This window comes from Cynoglossus semilaevis, chromosome 14, assembly GCF_000523025.1.
Source record: "Cynoglossus semilaevis isolate Cse_v1.0 chromosome 14, Cse_v1.0, whole genome shotgun sequence".
NCBI classification, from domain to species: Eukaryota; Metazoa; Chordata; class Actinopteri; order Pleuronectiformes; family Cynoglossidae; genus Cynoglossus; species Cynoglossus semilaevis.
Window position 1 is genome coordinate 8462183 of NC_024320.1, and position 19998 is coordinate 8482180.

A 19998-nucleotide genomic window follows, 5' to 3' on the forward strand; every position below is an offset into this window, starting at 1 on the left:
TTTCGCCCACACATCAGTTTCAGAATGTGAGTCGTTTCGGGTGTGTCACATTTCCGGATTGATTTACAGTTTCATGCGTTACAACATCAAGGTAGACCATAAAGATGACCATGTTCTGCTGTATTGATTATTATACATTGAAACAGAATAGCTTCTGGGTGTTGACATGTGCTTTAATATTCAGGTCGTCTCTTTGTAGTTAATTTTTGTTGCTGTTTAGCAAATAGCAGGTGAGCCCTTGTGTTGCTGTACTGACACAAGGTCACAAGTGTGACCTGCCCTTGACTGTGTTGTCAAATGGGTATGATTTAAAGCAGCTCAGATTTAAAAACAAATTCTAACCATTGAGTTGCACACTCAAGTACAAATACTCGGTATTATGCAGCCTTTATGATACTATTGCTGAAACATACTGATACAGCTAGGCAATACTAGTACTGACTGATGCATTAGTTAGCCTTTCAACGACATCCAACAAAAAAAAAGTATTGCCATTGAAGTTGCCTGTAAAAATGATCAATGTTTTGTTTCTAGGAAAATGCATTGAGGTTTGCTAAACTGTTTCTGTGTTTCTTAGCAGTGGAGCAGTGATAACAGACAAAAGGTTAAATTATGGTGTTTCTGACTTACTTTGTTTTAATTCCCCTATTTGTTATTGCAGCTTTGTCACAGACGCTCTCAAGGTTTTCAGTGAGAAGAGAATTGTAAGACCACTTTATTGTACCTTAGCACTGACCATGAGGACTGCCTATGCCATTTACAGACAAACAACATATGTTTTCCCATACCTTCAGTCGATTGCCCATTTCCGTCCTTTGCCTGGTCTGCCCTCTGTCCCTTCCAAATCGTACCCACTTTTACTTTTTGACCCAACCGCCCTCTACTCCGTCTTCTTCCATACAACAGGTCTCTCGATGCTGTAAGTTTTCCCCAGCCTTTTCCACCCTTCATGATTTTACCTTGAAGCATCAGGCTGTATTGCAATTACAAGCCATTAGGAATGAACAAAACCACCCTGTTTCATTGACAAATTAACTCATCAAACATGGTCTTTGCTTTTGAGTTCATTGCCTGGTTTTGACTTGTCTGTTCTTTGGTGGGGGGTGTGGGAGGGGGCAATGAAGATAGAGCATAGAAGGAGGAGGGAAGATGTGGACAAAATGAAGAGAGACAAAAAGAGGGAATCATGTGTGGTGGTGAGAAATGAACGGTGTAAAGTCCCATCAATACACCCATGGAAACCCTGTTGTTTCTGTTAAGCACAGAACATTGTGGAATGATGCAAGAATCATTCACTATGACATATTTTTTAAAATTTAAATGTGATAAAACATCACAGTTTAGATCAACTCTACAGTATACTTACAGCCACTTCATTAGTTACACAATGGTAATACCAAGCCGTGATTTCTTTGGGCTGGAGAGCTGCCTAGATCGCCACAACAGCTGCAGATCTGTTGGCTTTTGACATTTGTGATATCACATACAATTCTGCTAGAAGAAGCCACGAGAAAATTGGTTTGGTCATAAAGTCCTGGACATGGTCATATAATCACATGGGCAGATTGTCACATGTTCTCTGGGCTCAGCTAGTTCTTTAGCACTAAGATTGTCCTTTTTATATATGGCCCCCACAGAGGGTTTAATTTGAGCCAGAATAAGATATGGCACCTCTGACGTTGGATGGGCCACAGCCTTAGCATTAGGGGGTCAATTATGGGAGCCAGGAGTTTTTTCCTCCTAAAAATAATTTATAACCTGTTTTTTGTGTAAGATTGTATTAAATCATATTATTCAATTCAAAATGTAAAATACAAAAAATATATTGATTTAATTTAATTTGATGTTAGTGTTTTCAACTGTCCAAATTGGATATAACCAAACATTTTTCAATGATAATAAATTAAATTAAAAACATATCTAAAAAGTAAAAAATCTTTACTGAACTGAAACTGAAAGCCAGTACAGGGTGTGATTGACCCTGTGATTGTATAATAATAAATATTGAGGTTTAGAAGTGATTGAACAAGTTCACCTAATGAAGTGGCTGACAAGGTTAAAAAGAGTTGGAAAATTTAGCTGTAACTCCCTTTAGTCGTTACTACAGGCCTCTGAGTAAGTTATGAACATCCTGATAGGTTCAATTGAGAAAAGGTAAGAATGTAGAGAGAGCAGGAGGAAAAAACCCTATCGCAGAGCGATGTAAGCAGCATGCTTCCATCATTCCTATGCTGTATTAGCTGGGTCACACGGCAATCAGGGCTGCTGCACTGTCTAGGATGACATGTTCCTCTCCTTCACACAGGTAGGCAGATCAGACACTATAAGACTCTATAATAAGATGTTTGTGAGATAAAAAAGAAAGAGCCTTGCCCACACCAAACTGTCTTGCCCCATGCAGACAACACACATTAACACACAATGTGGATGGATAAAGATGGTTTGAGTTCTTTAGATAAGAAGGAAAGGCTGTGCACAGTGAAGTGTGCTGTGGAACATCAACACGTGATGTTCTGATCTCTACTTAGCTCTTCATGCTTTTATGTATGCAAATGTGCTAATCTAATAATGTCTTTAAAAGCAATACAATGAAAGGAACACCAGACCACATGCTGTCTTATTAACAGTGCACAGAACTGGTTTTTGCTGGTAAGCTAATGTGGTTATTCAACCCAAACAAAAGAAGCTTGTTCACTGCTTCAAGGAATGGAAATAATGTGTTTTCATGTCACTGAGGAAATGCAGACAGAGGTAGAAGCCCCTCTTGGTGGTGCCTTTTGCTCTAATGGTGAGGATTAGACTCATTTTAATACATGGGGAAGGTTTGTGACAAATTGATTGTAGCTGATCTTTTTTTTCAGTTGACATGAAAATACTGGAGCACATGTTCTTGCTTGGTACTATTTTATAGGCTTGGGTTTGTTATTGCACCAGAATATTGCATGCACTTTCCCTCGGTTCTGAGGTCACATCAAACGTACCTACAGTGTATTTCGATAACTTTGACCACCACGTGGCACCTGATGCCAACTGGCATAATTTGGACTTAAGAAAAGGTCATATTAAACCCTGTATGTACGTTTGACCGATGCTGCATGCAATGATGATGATGATGATGATGACAGTGACTGTACAGAGCCCAACTCTGTGAGCTATAACAATGTCTGGCCTCCACAGTAAGGTATACACCTGGCACTGAAATACATGTGAATGGAAAGAGAAGCTCAGAAGGTTGGGTCACATCACCTATAGAATTCAATGCACACTCTGTAGAATAACTTTGTGCTCTGGTATTCTTCCTTGCCTGTGCAGAAGATTAATGTAGAGCCGCGGCCTCTGAGCTCATCAGAGGGGAGCACAGTCGATATTCGGCCCCCAGGTGATGGGGTGGATTCAGTGGAACTTGAACCAGAGGAGTCCCTTGACCCCGAGCCCTGCTTCACTGAGGGTAAGACAAAAGGGGATGTAAGTAGAAGCTTGTGTACGGTAACATATAATAAAATAAGTCCTGTGTTCTTCCCACAGTGTGAAAATTCTCAAATGGGCCTCTCTACTGCTATTGCTCAGTGCACATCTAACACAGCTACTAAATGACAGCAGATACAAATGTTATTAAACCCAAAACATGTATTTTTCAAAATCAGCCAAGCATTTCACAACTATCATGCAGTACCTGCTTTGACCTCTAGGCTCACTAATTCCCAATTGAAGAACTTACATCTAGCTCATAATCTTGGACACATGTGTCAAACTCAGGCCCGGGGGCCAAATCTAGTCGGCAGTCTAATTATATTTGGCCCGCAAGATCATATCAAATATTTACTAGAGTTGGCCCACCAGTATAAAGCCGGCAGAATTTCTATTATTAGCATTGTATGTTATAGCACATTGTTTTTCTTTTTGTTGTTGGCCCGTGAAGAGATTGACATTAAAAAGAAACTCTAAAGGCTCCAGACAAAGAGACATAATAAGAAACAAATACTACTGATGTGTTTTATTTCAAATTTAATTTCTCTAATGCGTTTGTTGTTTCAGATTCAAGGTTTAGGCAAAACTCAACTTTGACTAAATTTTTTTTGCAGTACATTTTTCAATAATAGGTTTGGCCAGTCACTTCATCCCAGTTTTTAATTTTGGGGGGAAACACACACTTGGATGCGGTACAACTACCCTAGTGTCAGTGCACCCTCACACAACCCCCACATTCACACCTTGATCCTAGTGATCACACCTTTCCTGCCAAGTTGTTAGGGTGTGGTCACCTCCTTCGTCTTTTCTGCTACTCAACTACTCTGAGGCAAAATACTAATTTTTCCAGCAGTTAGAACTTCAGAAACCACTGGCATGAGAAGTGAAATGTCTTCTAAAGACCAAGACAGTCCTGTTGCCCTCAACTAAATTGCTTCCGAGGTTCTGAATATGAATGGAGAATGTAGTTCTGGATACTTCCATACTTACAGTTTCCACTGTCGACAACAGAAAAACCATCTTAAAACATAGGATTAAGATTTAGCCTATTTGAAATGCTTGTTTAGATGAACATTTAGTGCATCCTTTTTGATATTTTCCACTGTATGACTGTTTCCTCTTGTCAGTATTTGGAGCTTTGAGAATAATTAACATTATCCATATCTAATGATGTCGATGCAGCCACACCAAAATTGACCTTTATTCTCAGTAAATTCTGCGTGGCCTGTGCCTGATTTGTGTTCTTGCTCTTCCTCAGGATGCGTACGCAGGTTCCAGTGCTGCCAGGTCAATGAGGATGGGAGCAATTACAAAAACTGGTGGACACTCAGGAAGACCTGCTTCATTATAGTGGAGCACAACTGGTTTGAGTCCTTCATCATATTCATGATACTGCTCAGCAGCGGGGCTCTGGTAGGTCCAGATTCTTCTCCTGGATGTAAATTCAAACCTGAGTTGTAGTAATCCAAGAATCCTAAGCAGATTTTTATTATTTACCCCAATTTAATTTTTCTACTAAGGAAGAGGTGTGTTTTTAAAAAAAATCTGTCACCACTAATTTGTCTTTTCCCAGGCATTTGAGGATGTTTACATTGAACAGCGAAGAACCATCAAAACTATGCTAGAGTATGCAGATAAGGTCTTCACCTATGTCTTCATTTTGGAGATGCTGCTAAAGTGGGTGGCATATGGCTTCGTCAAGTACTTTACCAACGCCTGGTGCTGGCTAGACTTCCTCATAGTAGACGTATGTATATGTGAAGTGAGACTGTTTTGAAAAAACATAACACTGAGTCTGTGCATATGATGTTGTTGTTGTGGGTCAGTCGAGGAAATCTAAAACTACATGGATGGATGGTGTTGTTTGAAACTGTTGTTCAAAACAAACACACATATATTTACACTATAATAATATAATCAGGTATGACTGAATCACAGTTAATCATTGTCACAATTTATTATGATTTATCAAGATTTATTTCTTAAATATGACAGATGTTCTAGAATAGAAAGACAAAAGATTTTTTTATTCATGACTAATCCAAATGAAAATATTGATGTGGAAAAAAAAATGCAGATGCTTAACCAGATCTTTCTAGAGTTGGTGGAGTTTTGTAGTCATCAACATGTTGACGGTGGCTTGTAGGACCCGCCTTGTGTGCGGGAAAGTAGAAAAGGGAGGGAGCAGCGTCTCTTATTCTCCTGCCTACTGTTTATTCTGCAACAGCACAAGCATACGCTATATTTTGATTCTTGTTCAAATGTCCTGCCAGTTAAGCAACAAACTTAGCTGTGATTTGATCTGGCCCTTTCCTGCTTTCCCTGTTTGTGTCACAAATTCACACTTTTTTCATTTTTTTTATTGTTAGACAAATGTAGTAATATTTTCATCATCCTCTTTCAGCCCTTCATAACTTCTAATTGTTTCCATAATTAAAAAAAGAAGCAACAATAAGTTCATATTAGTGGAATTATTAGATAAACAGTGCCAGTTATTCTGGCCATGTGATCCACGTGTGTTACGTGTTCATGTTCATTTGTTTTGAATCTCTGTCTCTGGAATCTTTTCTTTGCTCATCTCTGGACACATTCTTTTCCCAGGTTTCTCTTGTTAGCCTGGTAGCCAATGCTCTGGGCTACTCGGAGCTCAGTGCTATCAAATCTCTCAGGACGCTTAGAGCCTTGCGGCCCCTGAGGGCCCTGTCTCGGTTTGAGGGAATGAGGGTAAGGATGGGGTCAGCAACTGTGACGAGAAGAAATAACATACTTTCTAAATAGTGTGTTTCATGGGTGAGCTTAAAGTAAGGCAGTCCTGACTCATACAGCATTCTTTGATTGGATATTGTTTTGTTAATCTTTATCAAAATAAATGTAAATGTAAAGAAATAACTGTAACTGATCTGCCTAGATACTTTCAGCTACCCCATTTGTTTTTTGCTCTCATTTATATAATTGTGTCCATATTGTTAGACATGTTAGACAACATATTTTCTTAGGCTTAAGCTACACTGGATGCAAACGTCATTGAAGTCACACTTCCCACACTTTTTTTCACAGCAAAACAAGAAAGTAAAAATTAAGTTTAATCACAGCCTAATGGTCCGGATGTGTCTTACTTCAAATACTTGTGTTACTAATATGAAACTTCTAAAATACTTTATATTTTATTTATATTTTATTTTGCCAGGAAATAGTAAAAAAAACAACCATTTATTAAACATTTAGTCCAGAAAATAGCCAAAGAAAAAGCAAAAGGGTAGCTCAAACGTAGTACAACAGTACTGTAAAGTAAGGCAATATACTGCCAAGTTTCAAAACAAGAAATGCTTTGAGAAAATAGCCCTAAAGCTGTGAGGGGATAAACTAATATAAAAATGGCCATTTTTATAAACTGAATGAAGTCAGTTGTTGTGCATTGAATATGAATACAGACCCAGGCATCGTGCACTGTGTCCAGTTTGGTTCAGGTCTTAGTTGCTTTTCTGCTTCTGAAAAAAACTCCACAGTAAAATAATAAGATGTCATTTTGTTTGTAGTTTAATTTTTGGTGTTGAACATGCATTTAACGCTTTGTTAGTATTTCTATATATTTGCAGTCAAGCAGTAAACTTGCATTTTTCTCTCTCTGCATGTCTTTCTTTTCTTATTGTGTAACCAGTATTAAATGTATATAGCTGTTATTAAAATGTTGCTTTCTGATGTTGCTTGTGTGGTGCCTTCGACCTGTAATTTATTTCTTTGTTGTGTGTCTTTTTTCATTTACAGTCAAACACAGTGTTGTGACTCCATCTCGCCTCTCTAAGGTTTTGTTCTGTTTTGCTTTTTTTACCTAGCAGATTTTACACTTCTTCTATCTTCTTCTTCTTCTTTCCAGCTGTCATATGCTTACAGTCTTTCTGTAGATGTGCATGATGATGAGAGCTTTACGTTTGCTTAATAAACACACACTGCTAGCACTGTATGGCTTTTTAAATCATTGTTAGCTGTCCGTCTGAAAATGGAATCAGTTGTTGTCCTTAGCAGCAGTTAAGTCTATTGATGACTGTAATAGGCCACTTGTGTATCATTCAGACATTATTTAAAAAGTCCTTGTAGACAATTGGACTGAGTTTGTCCATCTGTGTCCATTGTCCTAGGTCGTTGTAAATGCGCTGTTGGGAGCCATCCCCTCTATCATGAATGTGCTGCTGGTCTGCCTCATCTTCTGGCTCATCTTTAGCATCATGGGTGTCAACCTATTTGCAGGGAAATACTACTACTGCGTCAACACCACAACAGATGAGCCCTTTCCCATCACCCAAGTAAACAACAAGACAGACTGCTTAAATTTGGCCAATGACAGTGCCCGCTGGAAAAACGTCAAAATCAACTTTGACAATGTTGGTGCTGGCTACTTGGCTCTGTTACAAGTGGTGAGTTTAGGCTTGTTTGATCCTTTATATATTTATATATATATATGACATTTGGTGCAAATACTTTTTGTCCCAATAAATATATATAAACATTATATTATTATTTTGTGTGTACCTGTGCAAACTGTTTTACAGTGTGTAGGGTTCTTCTTTCTCTCATCTTAATCTTAACCTTTTCTGTTTTAAGGCCACATTTAAGGGATGGACGTTTATAATGTATGCAGCTGTGGATTCTCGTGATGTAAGTTTTTGGGGTTTTTTTCAATCAAGTATGTTACTGTAAATACATTAAATTTGTAAATAATTCCAAACTCAACCTGTGAATTTTTCATCACATTTCTTTAGGTGGAGGACCAGCCAGATTATGAAGTGAACTTGTACATGTACCTCTACTTTGTCATCTTCATCATCTTTGGCTCCTTTTTCACCCTCAACCTGTTCATTGGTGTCATCATCGACAACTTCAACCAGCAGAAGAAAAAGATGAGTTGTTTTTCCTAACATTCCTCTTGAATCATGGATGTTACTAGGTATAAGCCCAAATGCTGTAAATATGGAAAAGGCATTTAATAAGGTTGGACATTTTTAGAGGACATTCAATACCAAGGCATTTGGAGGAAACTGACACCTGTGTTACCTAGTTTGTGGTTCAAGATGGTGGAATGACTTGAGCATCAGTTGCTGCATGGTTGATTTTTAGTCCGTGTCAGCTCAGTCCTTGTTGAGGTCCCATGGATTAAAGAGGTAGCCTGAGCCACAGAGAAACACCAAGTGTGTGCAGGTGTATGTTAATGGTGGTTGTTCTGACTCTTAGGCCTGTCCTTTAATATGGCAAATGCTAAAAAACAGGAATGTCAGTTCCTGCAGAGGGAGTGAGAGGACACAGTGAATGTGTGAATCATTTCAGCAGTGGCTCAGCTGCATCAACACACAGAGAGCTGTTGACACTGTCCTCTAGATATGTATCCCAGACATCAGTGAGTGCGGTAGGAGTCTGAACGATGACTAGGGTGACAAGAGGACTCAGTTAAAACTGCACGTCTCTGTGTGTCGTCCAACAACTTTACCTCAGGGAAGTTACTCAATGTTTTTTTTTTTTCAGTGCATACATTATTCAGAAATTTTGGTGGAAAATCAAAATACAGTGTAAATGTAAAAATGATAGGAAAATAAATAGAATGTAAAAGCATTGGCTGAACAGTGTCAAAGTTCATCTGATGCATCAATTCAAACATATTGAAAACAGTATAACTGTACAGTGTGTGTATCAAGTAAATCCAGTTTGATATTAAGCAGTGTCCTCTTTCCAAATCGACACTGGTTTTGATGCAGTGCCATTGCCAGACTATAATTTTACTTCAATTGTTGTTTTACAGCAGACTTGTTAAAAAGCCTTATTATAATGTGAGAAATGCTGGAGCAGTTGGAGTCTATGTTTTGTTTAATTATAAAGTGAAAAACCTTACCAAGACTGTCCTGTAACATACAGTATGTGGTCATAACCAGCTTTTCCCTTTGTCTTGTTTCTTTACTTTGGAGGCCAGGATATCTTCATGACAGAAGAACAGAAGAAATACTACAACGCCATGAAGAAACTGGGTTCCAAGAAACCTCAGAAGCCCATTCCTCGGCCCACAGTGAGTGCCTGCTGTGGACTTCCGTCTGATTGGTTGAATATTTTGAAGCTGCAGGAAATCCATTGTTCTCATGTTGCTTCCAATGATTCTCTTTTCCCATTAGAACACATTTCAAGGCTGCGTGTTCGACTGCATTACAAAACAGGCCTTTGACATCGTCATCATGATTCTTATCTGCCTTAACATGGTGACCATGATGGTGGAGACGGATGACCAGACGCCAGAGATGGCCCTGAATCTTTACTGGATTAACATGGTCTTCATTGTGTTGTTCACTGGAGAGTGCGTCCTGAAAATGATCTCCCTACGTCACTATTATTTCACCATTGGCTGGAATATATTTGACTTCGTGGTAGTGATTCTGTCGATCGTTGGTAAGGAGGCGTTTGAGTTCCTTTCATGTCGTCCAGTAAGACTGCAGATTTTGTCAATATGTGTTTTTAAACTTGACTTTCTTTTGCAGGAATGTTTCTGTCTGAAGTTATTGAGAAATACTTTGTGTCCCCAACATTGTTCCGTGTGATCCGATTGGCCAGGATAGGCCGCATCCTCCGTCTTATCAAAGGTGCCAAAGGCATACGGACTCTTCTCTTTGCCTTGATGATGTCACTTCCTGCCCTCTTTAACATCGGCCTCCTCCTCTTCCTGGTTATGTTCATCTATGCCATCTTTGGCATGTCCAACTTTGCCTACGTCGTGCGTGAAGCGGGTATTGACGACATGTTCAATTTTGAGACCTTTGGGAACAGCATGATCTGCTTGTTTCAGATCACCACCTCGGCCGGCTGGGACGGACTCCTGGCTCCAATTCTGAACAAGAGGGAGCCTGACTGTGACAGCCAGGTCGAGCACCCAGGAAACCCTTACAGGGGCAACTGTGGCAACCCATCGGTGGCAATCTTCTTCTTTGTGAGCTACATTATCATCTGCTTTCTCATAGTAGTCAATATGTACATCGCAGTCATCCTGGAGAACTTCAGTGTGGCAACAGAAGAGAGTGCTGAGCCGCTGAGCGAAGATGATTTCGAGATGTTCTATGAAGTGTGGGAGCGCTTTGACCCGGATGCCACTCAGTTCATGGAGTACAGCAAGCTTTCAGACTTTGCTGACGCACTCGATCCACCACTGCGAATACCCAAACCTAACATGATTCAGCTCATCTCCATGGACCTGCCCATGGTCAGTGGTGAGCGCATCCACTGCCTGGACATTCTGTTTGCATTCACCAAAAGAGTGTTGGGTGAAGGTGGTGAGATGGACATGCTACGAGGGCAGATGGAGGAGCGCTTCATGGCCTCCAATCCTTCAAAAGTGTCTTATGAGCCCATTACCACCACGCTGCGCCGCAAACAGGAGGAGATGTCGGCCACCATCATCCAGAGAGCCTTCCGTAACTACATGATCCGTCTCGCGATGAAGAAAGCCTCCTGTCTTTACAAAGAGCAGCTGAAGGAGGGCGTGCGTGACCCGGACAAGGATGTCATGGTCATCTGCAAGTTTACTGAGAACTCCACCTCAGACAAAACTGACATGACGGCGTCCACAGCCTCGCCGCCCTCCTACAACAGTGTGACCAAATCGGACAAGGACAAATACGAGAAAGAGAACAGAGAAAAGGAAAACAAAGGGAGAGAGGGAAAGAAATAGACTTTTTTAAATTTTAGAAAAAGGAACAAAACACACACACACAAAATGCATCAGAAACACATGGGACATTTGTTTACGGCTTCTAACAAGAATGGTAAACACAGTAGACTTTGGCTTGGGTGTTGATTGAGCTGAGAGTTGCTTCACCGGTTAGGCCTCACAGTGGAGATTATTAGTTATATTGTCAATGTATTTCCTCACAGGGCACAAAAAGGAAACATAATCCAGCAGACACTGCCAGTGACTGAGTGGAACTTGATGGGAAAAAAGCCTCTGCAAATGCTTGTGATTTTCTAAGTGCTGGTTTCTATCCAACACACTCCAGTGTACCGTTACGTTGTCTAGCTAGTGCCGCTGCTACTACTATGAATCCAGTGTCTTGACTTTAACAGTGAATGAAATGACTTCACCAGTAGTCTGCATTTGTCTTTTTCTGTTTTGTTTTTTAAAGAATGAATGCTTTGTACTATTTTTTATTATTTTAATCTTTTTTTTTCTTATTGTAAGAACGAGAATCACCAAAGGTGAGTGAAGGCCAGAACCCATCACACTGCTGAACAAACATCCACCCAGAATATGATAGTCTGAAACATGTCAGCAACGTAAAGTGAGGGTCACGTGTACTGCGCTCAAATATGTTTTTCCTTGAGTTTCCAAATCCAGAGATGGTGAATATATGCAAACATTAATAGCAGAAAGATGTTTTTTTTTTTAAAAAAAAAAAAAAAACAACTAATAGAGAAAGTGATTAAAAAAAAAAAAAAAACAACTGGTAGAGAAAGTGATAAGCTTTATTTATTTAACCTACACAACAACTATAGGTTGGTCCAAGAAAGCCTCCTTCTTTCTTAGACCAACTCCTTTTTCTGGCTAACTACACTTGGAATATATACTAATGATGTTCTTGAGTGAGGTGTGATATGAGAAACTTGCTGAACAAAAGTACCGTGGTACTAGTGCTGATAAGTTCATTTACTGTTACCACTATTTTAGGAAGGTAAAAAAGCAACACTGTTTCACTGTTTTGATTGATCACTACTTTAGCTCTAATCTGTTTACCACAAGAGGCAGCACCAGACCAGCAGACAGGCTCAAACGAACGGCTTTTATAAAAAGAAGGCATTTGTTACAGGAAAACAACCAGATGTTTCAGTTAGTTCTTTCATCAGGTTGCTTAAATCTGTTGTGTCTTTACTGGCATCCATTAGCATATACTGGTCCCCCAAGGAAGCGCAAAGGGCAGTGATAATCTGAAGAAAAAAAATCTGTTCATTTGAGCTAACAAGTACTAAGATGATCTGTTGTTGCAGTGTCTTTAATGGATCTGTCGTCCTGTTGTCCTCTGTTCCCTCACGTCTCCCTCTCCTCAGAGATCATGTAAAGGAAATATCTGAAGTAATAAACTGTACCATCAAGAAATTCTTGGTCTTTCTGCTTGCTCTTGCATTTGGTTAAAAGGTGAGTATCTTTTGTGTGCGGTCTGCTTTGTATTACAGATGGCTCAATCAGATCAGTATCAGTCCAAACAAAGCAGGATCGAACATTGGAAACTATAGCTCGTCTGATCTGATACTGAAGCCCAAATGCCCAAATGAAGTTTGCACCACATGCCCCGGGGGAGATGGTGGGGGTATCAGTATCACACACATACATACTAAATGTTAGTTAAAAAATCCTAGTGTGCTTCTTCTAATGCATGACCTTCTAAAAGATTGTCACAGCGTTATTACTCGTATGTAGATGATTTTTGGCCTAAGTTTATCAATATGTTTAAATGTGAAAGACATCATTTTGGTTGTCAGTGTGTTTGTGCCCAGCTCTAATCCAAGTCCTGCCTTTGACTATACCATATCACTGTAATTATCACTGCCAATGGATCTGTATGTACAGTGTTTGCTTTAAATAACACGTGCGCACACATTTGACTCAGTGTTTATTCTAGGTGCCTTGTCAATGAGCCAGCAGACATATTAGGGAGGGGGGTGAGAGAGAGAGAGAGAGAGAGATTACCCAGCACTCCTCTCTCTGTAGTCTCTCAGCTCTCACTGTGTTTCTGCTCTCTTCCTGTTGCCTGGCAACATGGCACAGCCACTCTCCTTTCTGGGATTGATCAACAGCACTTCTACCCACAATTCCTTGCTGGCAAGTAAATAAAAAGAAAGACATATTTAATGTTGTCATCTTTAAGACCAGTACTCCTTCCCTCCCCATGTGCCTCGTTCCCTGTTTCTTCCAAAAACATTCATATTAATATTAATTTTTCACTCTAATTCACAATAGGTGTGACGGTGAACGTGAATGGTCGCACATCTCTTTACTGTGATGGACTGGTGAAGTGGGTGTACCCTGTCTTGGACGAGAACCTCACTTAGTACATTGTAAGGAATCTTCAAATTTGAAATAACATGTACTTAGCAGAAATATGAAAAAAGAAACATGGACTGGTAATGATCCCGAAACACAAGTTTTCATTGCCTCATACAATTTATTCAAGTGCCATGATTGGCCCCCATTATGTCAGATCTTGGACACAACCTGTTATCAGTAGAAGGCAGAGGTCAGCAGATGTCAGGTTTGTGTTCCCATGGTAAAACACTGTTTTGTTTGAAGGTCCTTGTGTATTTGTTCAATGACAAAGAAAACACAGTGTTACGTGGTCTCTGTGTGTCAGCGTTGCTACTGCTCTAACAGTTTGTCAAAAAAAAAAAAACCCAAAACATGTATTTTGTGGAATCTGAAGAGTTGATTGAAACACTACAGTAATGGAAAAGGATACTTGAATCATTTCTTGTTTTCAGTTATGGATACTCTGGATGATGCAGCGTGCAGGGAGTTAACACAACAGAATATGAGGGTTACATGAAATCTCAGCAGTAAGCTGATGTATTTCTACGTACAGTATAGCACAAGGCTTCCCCCCAAGTTCAGTTATTTTCAATCAGTTCTGTAGGTTGAAGACAGGACTGCATGAAAGAACAGCCGTGTTTACAAAGAATCTCCTTTTGTCCAGCACCTGCTGCTGCGCCTGTTAACTGTCTGTTAACTGTCTGTTAACTGTCTGCTTCTGCAGTCAACCGTGAAAAAGCAGTTTTCCTATACAAGAACAATGAATGTGAGTCATCGCTCCAAATCAGAAGCTCAGGTCGCTAAGCAGCCCCCTCTGGTGGCCAGAGTGTTACAAACGTTTACAGGTAAGGCAAAGACAGGGTTAAAATGACACAGCAGAAAAACAGATTAAAAAACCGTTAAAAAAAGTGAGGATTGTACGTTTCTGGGAGATAAGGATAGAAATCTAAAAAAAAAGTAGATGTTTTTGTTGATTGGCATGGTTTTATAGGTTCTGGGAAAAACAGCTTTGAACTTATTCACTGACGTCATTACTTAAAAAAAGATTAAATCTCTTCTGTTGTCAAGCAAAATAAAATCGGAAGTAACACACGCCATCTGGTGGTCAAAAACAAGCTTTGCAGTTGTAAGAATACGATCATTGGGTGGGTCCGCGGTAAATACCAGTAAAATGTCAAATTGTCTCAAATGGTCAAACGTCAGGGGTTTTCATGTGCTGTTAGATTTATTGTGTTCTCACTGATTGTTTGCAGGTGTGCGGTTGACTGGTGAGGTTGTGTGTGACACATTTTAAGTAGAGCCTGCATGCAGATCGGTCGTCCGAGTGATGCAGGCGGCATAGGAGGCCGAACTCTGCCCCCTGCTGGGGACGACCTGTCTTAAGCACTCCGAGCCAGACGACCAATTACGGTACTATTGTTAGCTCGCCTTAAGTTTAATGGTGGTTTCCTGAGCATTTAGTACTGTGGAAGACAGTCTCCACATAGTACAGGCTGACTATTTTCCCAAACTTGGACGTTATAATGAGGGACTGAGCTTCAAAGAGGTAAACTCTGTTAATGTAATTAACTGTTTGTCAAGTTCCGATTTTCAATAGCCTAATTAGCTTCACGGCAGGTTTCATAGTCTATTGATTTTACACACCGATATATATTCATTGCCTCATTGTTTTAAGTGTTTCAAGTGCTCATGACCTACTGCCTCTTCAAATCTTAGTCCCATTAGCGGCAGCTCCAGTCTCTGACCAAACACTGCTACTGTCTGCCAGCTGTCATGGCAGCTTAGCTGACCTCCTCTTTCACAGAGGCTCAGCTTGTCTAACTCCTTAGTTGTCAGTAAATAGTTGTCAGGTTGGGTCAACAAAGGGTCAGCCACATTTGGCTAAAAGCTAACCATGTAGAATGCTAACAAAGAGGTAGCAAAAAAGATGACCATGAAGAATATCTGCTAGTACGTGTCACATGAATACTTGAAGTACTTAACCTGGAGTACTTAAGTATCTAAAGTCAAACTATGTACACATCACTGGGACTTTTTATAGGATCATACATGTACTGTATAGCCAGTTCTAAAACCCAATTTATTAAAAATTCCTTTTGCAGATAATGTTGAAATTTTAGGAAATTTTTAGGTTTTTCGCTGTCACTTTGTGTACGTTTGTGTCTGGATTCTGGCAGTCCAGTGGGAGACTGTAAGACGATGTGTATATTGTAGTGTATATTCCCAGCTGTTAGCTGTTATTAACAAACTAAGCTGAAAACAGAACACAAAAAAGATCAGCAGCACAATTGGTTTGTTTGTACTTTTTTTTCATTCTTTTTGTGTAAAAATGAAATGCCTTACAGACAAGATTTCACCACTGAGACATAAACACACTGTAGAGCAGCAAAATAATACAGACACCACACCATCTCAGAGATCGTTCACACGTGCCAGTGTCCGAATTAATACACTAAAGATTTTAGAATCAAGAGAACAGGGCAGAAAATAATACTGAGGGATGAAGCTAAGCTAAGTAAATCTAAGTTGTTTTTCCAACTACATCTTTATTTTTATTTTTTTACAAAATGACAATAAGCTCTGCATTAGAAGTCCAGAACTAGTGATAGCTACCTAAAATGTGTTGACTCTCCGTATGAACCAGGAGTTTTACCACTGCTGTTTACTACTTCCTCTAAGTTGTTTCATCCATCAGGTTTAACTAGTGCCTTCCAGTGTTACATCAAGAGTTGACAGGGTCTACACATTCATTTGCAAAGCACTTTTCCTGGTGCTGGTGTGATTGGAATGTTCTTGTTGTAGTTCCTCTAGCTCTGACATCTACAGCCAGACTCTTAATATACTGTCAGTAAAACCAGGCCTGTGTGTATTCAACCCAGAGTAGGATCTGGACATTTGACAAACATTCTCGCCTTGTTTTCTCTGCCTACATGGATCTGGGTCACTGGGGCAGCAGTCTCAACAGGGAAGCCCAGACCTCTTTTTTGTTGCTTCTACTTCTGAACTTCCAAAAGGAGAGCATTGGGGAGTCATGTTGATCCTGTCATTACCAAACTAAGTGAAGTAGGAGGTTGATTACTTTACTTTGAGCCACACCTAGAAAATGCCACCCTACTTTGTTAAAAGAAGTTTTAGCTATTCAGGTTCTTTGGCCCTGTTTGTCTTATGGAATGTCAACTAGTCCCACATTTCTGTGGACTCAAAAGTCATGACTGTACCGTACGTGATGAGGATAAGTATGTGAGCACGATGTGGATGTGCATGTAAACCTTGCCTTCCTGTTAACTCTTCCTTCACTCTAAGTGAATTGCTACAGGGCTCTACACTGCAGATGCAGCTCCCACCCATGTTACTCCATATCTCCATTAAAGTGCACTATTCTCTGCCCTATGACTCTGTGCATCGTCATCAGGTCATTCTGAGCTGAGTCCGTCGGCCTTTTCAGACGGAGCTCTCTGGGTTTTCAGTCCCTCCCGTAATGGCTGCCTCGCTTCCTCCTCCCTCTGTGTCTGCTTAGTCACATCTACACTCTGTGTGTCACAGTTGTCTGGAATGTTCTGGAGCGCTGTGCTGCTGAGCAGCGACTGTGTGTCTACAGCTAGTGATTTCTGGAGACCGGGGAACGTTCTACAGTGGAGTTCTGTATTTATTTCAGACTCTAGTGCCACCTCTACTGTGGGTAGAGTGGGGGCGCTGTCACTCAGAAATGCAGGTGTGTCAGATTGATAGTGCTGTGTGGTGGCAGTATTGTGGAATGGAGGACTAAGGCGAGCAAGCATTGAGGGGAGAGGGACCAGATAGGGTTGTGGACCTGTATGTAGTGAGCAATCCCAGTCCTGGTCGTCTTCTTCGTCCTCTTCCTCCTCTTCCTCCTCATCATCTTCTTCTTCCTCTTCTTCTTCTTCATCTCCTTCAATTGTCTCCAAGCTGTGTGTGCTGCAGTCTGACAACCCACTACACACACTGCTACCATCCTCATCCTCCTCATATGCTTCATCATCATCTTCATCCTCCTCTTCCTCCTCTTCATCCAGATGTGACTCTGTGTTGCCGATGTTCTGGAGGTGCATGATGGGAAAGTGTGGTGGAATTTCCAGGTTTTGCTTCTGCTTCTGCTGCTGCTCCAGTGAGGTGGAGAAAGAGGAGTCTCCGTGGTAACTGTTGCCATTGGTTACAAGCTGCCGCTGCTGCTCCTCAGACCGATGCTGTTGCTCCTCACGGCCCTTCTCCAGCTCCAGCTTCATGATTGTATGCAGGAAGTGTGTTCGCACCCGTACCGGGTTAAACTCCAAACGTCCTGTGGTGTTGCTGCAGCCTTCTTTGGTACAGCCACAGGGAAAAGACAAGCGGTCCACCTGAGCACAGGAGGAGAACAGTTACCACTGCTGTTTATAATGTAGAAAAGCTATTTGGTTCATTCCCAGGACAGTTTTTATCTTTTTATTGTTACCATTGGTTACTTAAACTTTTTGTCTCCTATGATGAATTTTTGCTAATTTCCATATATATACATATATATATATATATATATATATATATATATATATATATATATACTGTACATATGTATATGTATATATACATATACACTGAGTTCATTTGCCTGACTTCTAAGTGACTACATTTTGCAGGAAGCTACTTTTAAATCTGCTACAGTTTACAATAATCCACATGAGGGAAAATCCATTTATGTAAGTCAGTGCAGGACATGAGCACCATTCAGTTTTAAGGAAGAACCAACCACAGTTGTACTCACCTGGCACTTAATACCGGCCAAGCTACAGGCACATGTTTCTGGATCACAAATCCCTCGGCATCTACATCCACACTCCTCTCTCGACATTCGAAGGGCACGCAGCTCGTGTTTTTCCTCCACATCAATGCGGCGCACCCCGGAAGCACGCAGGAGAGCGCGGCGTTTACTGGTGGTCAGAGGCTGGAGAAAGAAGTAGTCGCCAACCTCTGCATTGTCCACGTCCAAATCGTCTTCTGAGATGTCATCCAGTGTGAGTGTTTCAGCCTCAACAGATGAAACAGTGCCATTTTTTGTCAACTGGACAAAGAGAAAAGGCAACTTCATTAGATACCACTTTGAACTTTTTATTACTAATAGTGCTTCATGGAGTTTTTCTTTAGGTTACATTCCATCTCTTATCCAATCTATGTATCTATCCATCCATCCATCCATCCATCCATCTCTCACCATGACTAAGAGTCTTAATTGTGGTACTGACTTTGAGTCTCAGGGTGTTGAGTTTCTCCTCCTTCAGATGCTCCTTCAACATGTTGTGGTGCTTTCTCTTCTGCTCCAGTGCAAACTCCCTGAGGGTGAACCGCCTCACACTGCTGTGACGAGGCAGCATCCCCAGGGTGCTTCCACCCTGCGTAGGCACGCTGGTGAAACCCTGCCACCGATTGAAGTAGTAGACCGTCACACTCTCAAAGTGGACATTTCGGCCTCGAAGTCTTTTTGACTGCTGCGGAAGAGATCCTGAAGTAGATATGGAAAGTCAGAGGAAGACAGTACATTAGAAACTGCTGATATGTTGCACTCTGTACATAGGATAGAGATCTCCTGTAGTGTTCAACATATACAAAGTACTCCTCCTGAGAAACTGTATATATCTTATGTGTAACAGCTGGTAGTTTTTAAACAGTTATAATAATAGCTCATGGTTTACTGTGTGTCTGTTAGTGATGCAAATACACAACAGAAAGGGTCTAAATTGTCTGTTTACATCAGACAAATCCGTTTATAATTTGAACTCCAGATAGTAGCATCCCAGTTCTTGATGTGGTCTTACCATCTGGGCATCCAGACAAACCAGGATGGTACAGGCTGTCACTGCTGTTGCCGCTGTCGCTGCAGGAAACCTCATCGTTTTCAGGGCCCTGTAGGGGGCGGCAAGATCCAGGGCCCTCCTCCAGCTTCCTTTTCAGAATCCCACTCATCATGAGGTTCCACTTAAACCTCACACTTGTGCAAAGGGTGAAGAGATTAAGCTACACAGTAGAGTACTGTCACAACAACAATGGCAAACCATTGGACAAGCTAGAAAACGATTGATATGACTATGATAGCTACTACTAGCTAAACCTAAACACCAATCATTTAGACAGGATTAAAAAAAAAGTTGAAATTGGTTAACAATGAGACACATAAACTAAATATTACCTATCTATCTAATTTAGTTTGATAGGTTTTTCTTTTCTCAAAATATATTTTCTTTCTGTTGCTCTCTCCAGGGGTCACCAGAGTGGATCTTCTGCCTAATCTCAGTTCCCATGTCTTCTTTTCCTACAACCGTGAGTCTTCTCTGGAGTCTAGCTGTCTTCCCTCTGGCAGCTCCAACACCTAGTATTCTGGAACATTACCGTACACAGGTACTTCTCACACATCTGCCTTCACTGCTACTAGTCTTTGGAGCTGCTCTAACTGTACCACCCTCCTTCACACAAAAGAAATCTGGTCACTGTCATTCCTCTCT

At 40.7% G+C, this 19998-nt stretch overlaps 2 protein-coding genes and 1 long non-coding RNA gene across 8 annotated transcripts in view; 2 read left to right on the top strand and 1 right to left on the bottom strand.

Moving 5' to 3' along the window:
• Positions 1-11875, top strand: part of scn1lab (sodium channel, voltage-gated, type I like, alpha b) — a 28729-nt gene extending 16854 nt beyond the window's left edge. For 4 of the 6 annotated variants that reach the window (XM_008324835.3, XM_008324833.3, XM_008324836.3 and 1 more), the window contains exons 18-27: positions 3313-3448; positions 4727-4881; positions 5042-5215; positions 6070-6192; positions 7605-7880; positions 8068-8121; positions 8226-8363; positions 9413-9517; positions 9621-9891; positions 9981-11875. In XM_008324835.3, coding sequence (XP_008323057.1) covers positions 3313-3448; positions 4727-4881; positions 5042-5215; positions 6070-6192; positions 7605-7880; positions 8068-8121; positions 8226-8363; positions 9413-9517; positions 9621-9891; positions 9981-11164 — 2616 coding nt within the window. In that variant the 3' untranslated portion in view covers positions 11165-11875. The remainder of the gene's footprint in view (positions 1-3312; positions 3449-4726; positions 4882-5041; positions 5216-6069; positions 6193-7604; positions 7881-8067; positions 8122-8225; positions 8364-9412; positions 9518-9620; positions 9892-9980) is intronic. The other 2 variants (XM_008324840.3, XM_008324839.3) reach the window with 1 other exon arrangement.
• Positions 11876-13526: 1651 nt separating this feature from the next.
• LOC112488026 (uncharacterized) overlaps positions 13527-19998 on the top strand; it is a 7841-nt gene continuing 1369 nt past the window's right edge. Inside the window, exons 1-3 of the long non-coding RNA XR_003051683.1 lie at positions 13527-14655; positions 14764-15056; positions 19757-19894. This is a non-coding gene — a long non-coding RNA (uncharacterized LOC112488026). The remainder of the gene's footprint in view (positions 14656-14763; positions 15057-19756; positions 19895-19998) is intronic.
• The window catches only part of LOC103389432 (cysteine/serine-rich nuclear protein 3-like), a 5019-nt gene continuing 1339 nt past the window's right edge, over positions 16319-19998 (bottom strand). Inside the window, exons 2-5 of the mRNA XM_008324832.3 lie at positions 19315-19487; positions 18745-19001; positions 18267-18563; positions 16319-17865 (exon numbers count right to left, since the gene is read on the bottom strand). Of these exons, the coding sequence (XP_008323054.1) occupies positions 16924-17865; positions 18267-18563; positions 18745-19001; positions 19315-19465 (1647 nt within the window). The 5' untranslated portion in view covers positions 19466-19487 and the 3' untranslated portion in view covers positions 16319-16923. The remainder of the gene's footprint in view (positions 17866-18266; positions 18564-18744; positions 19002-19314; positions 19488-19998) is intronic.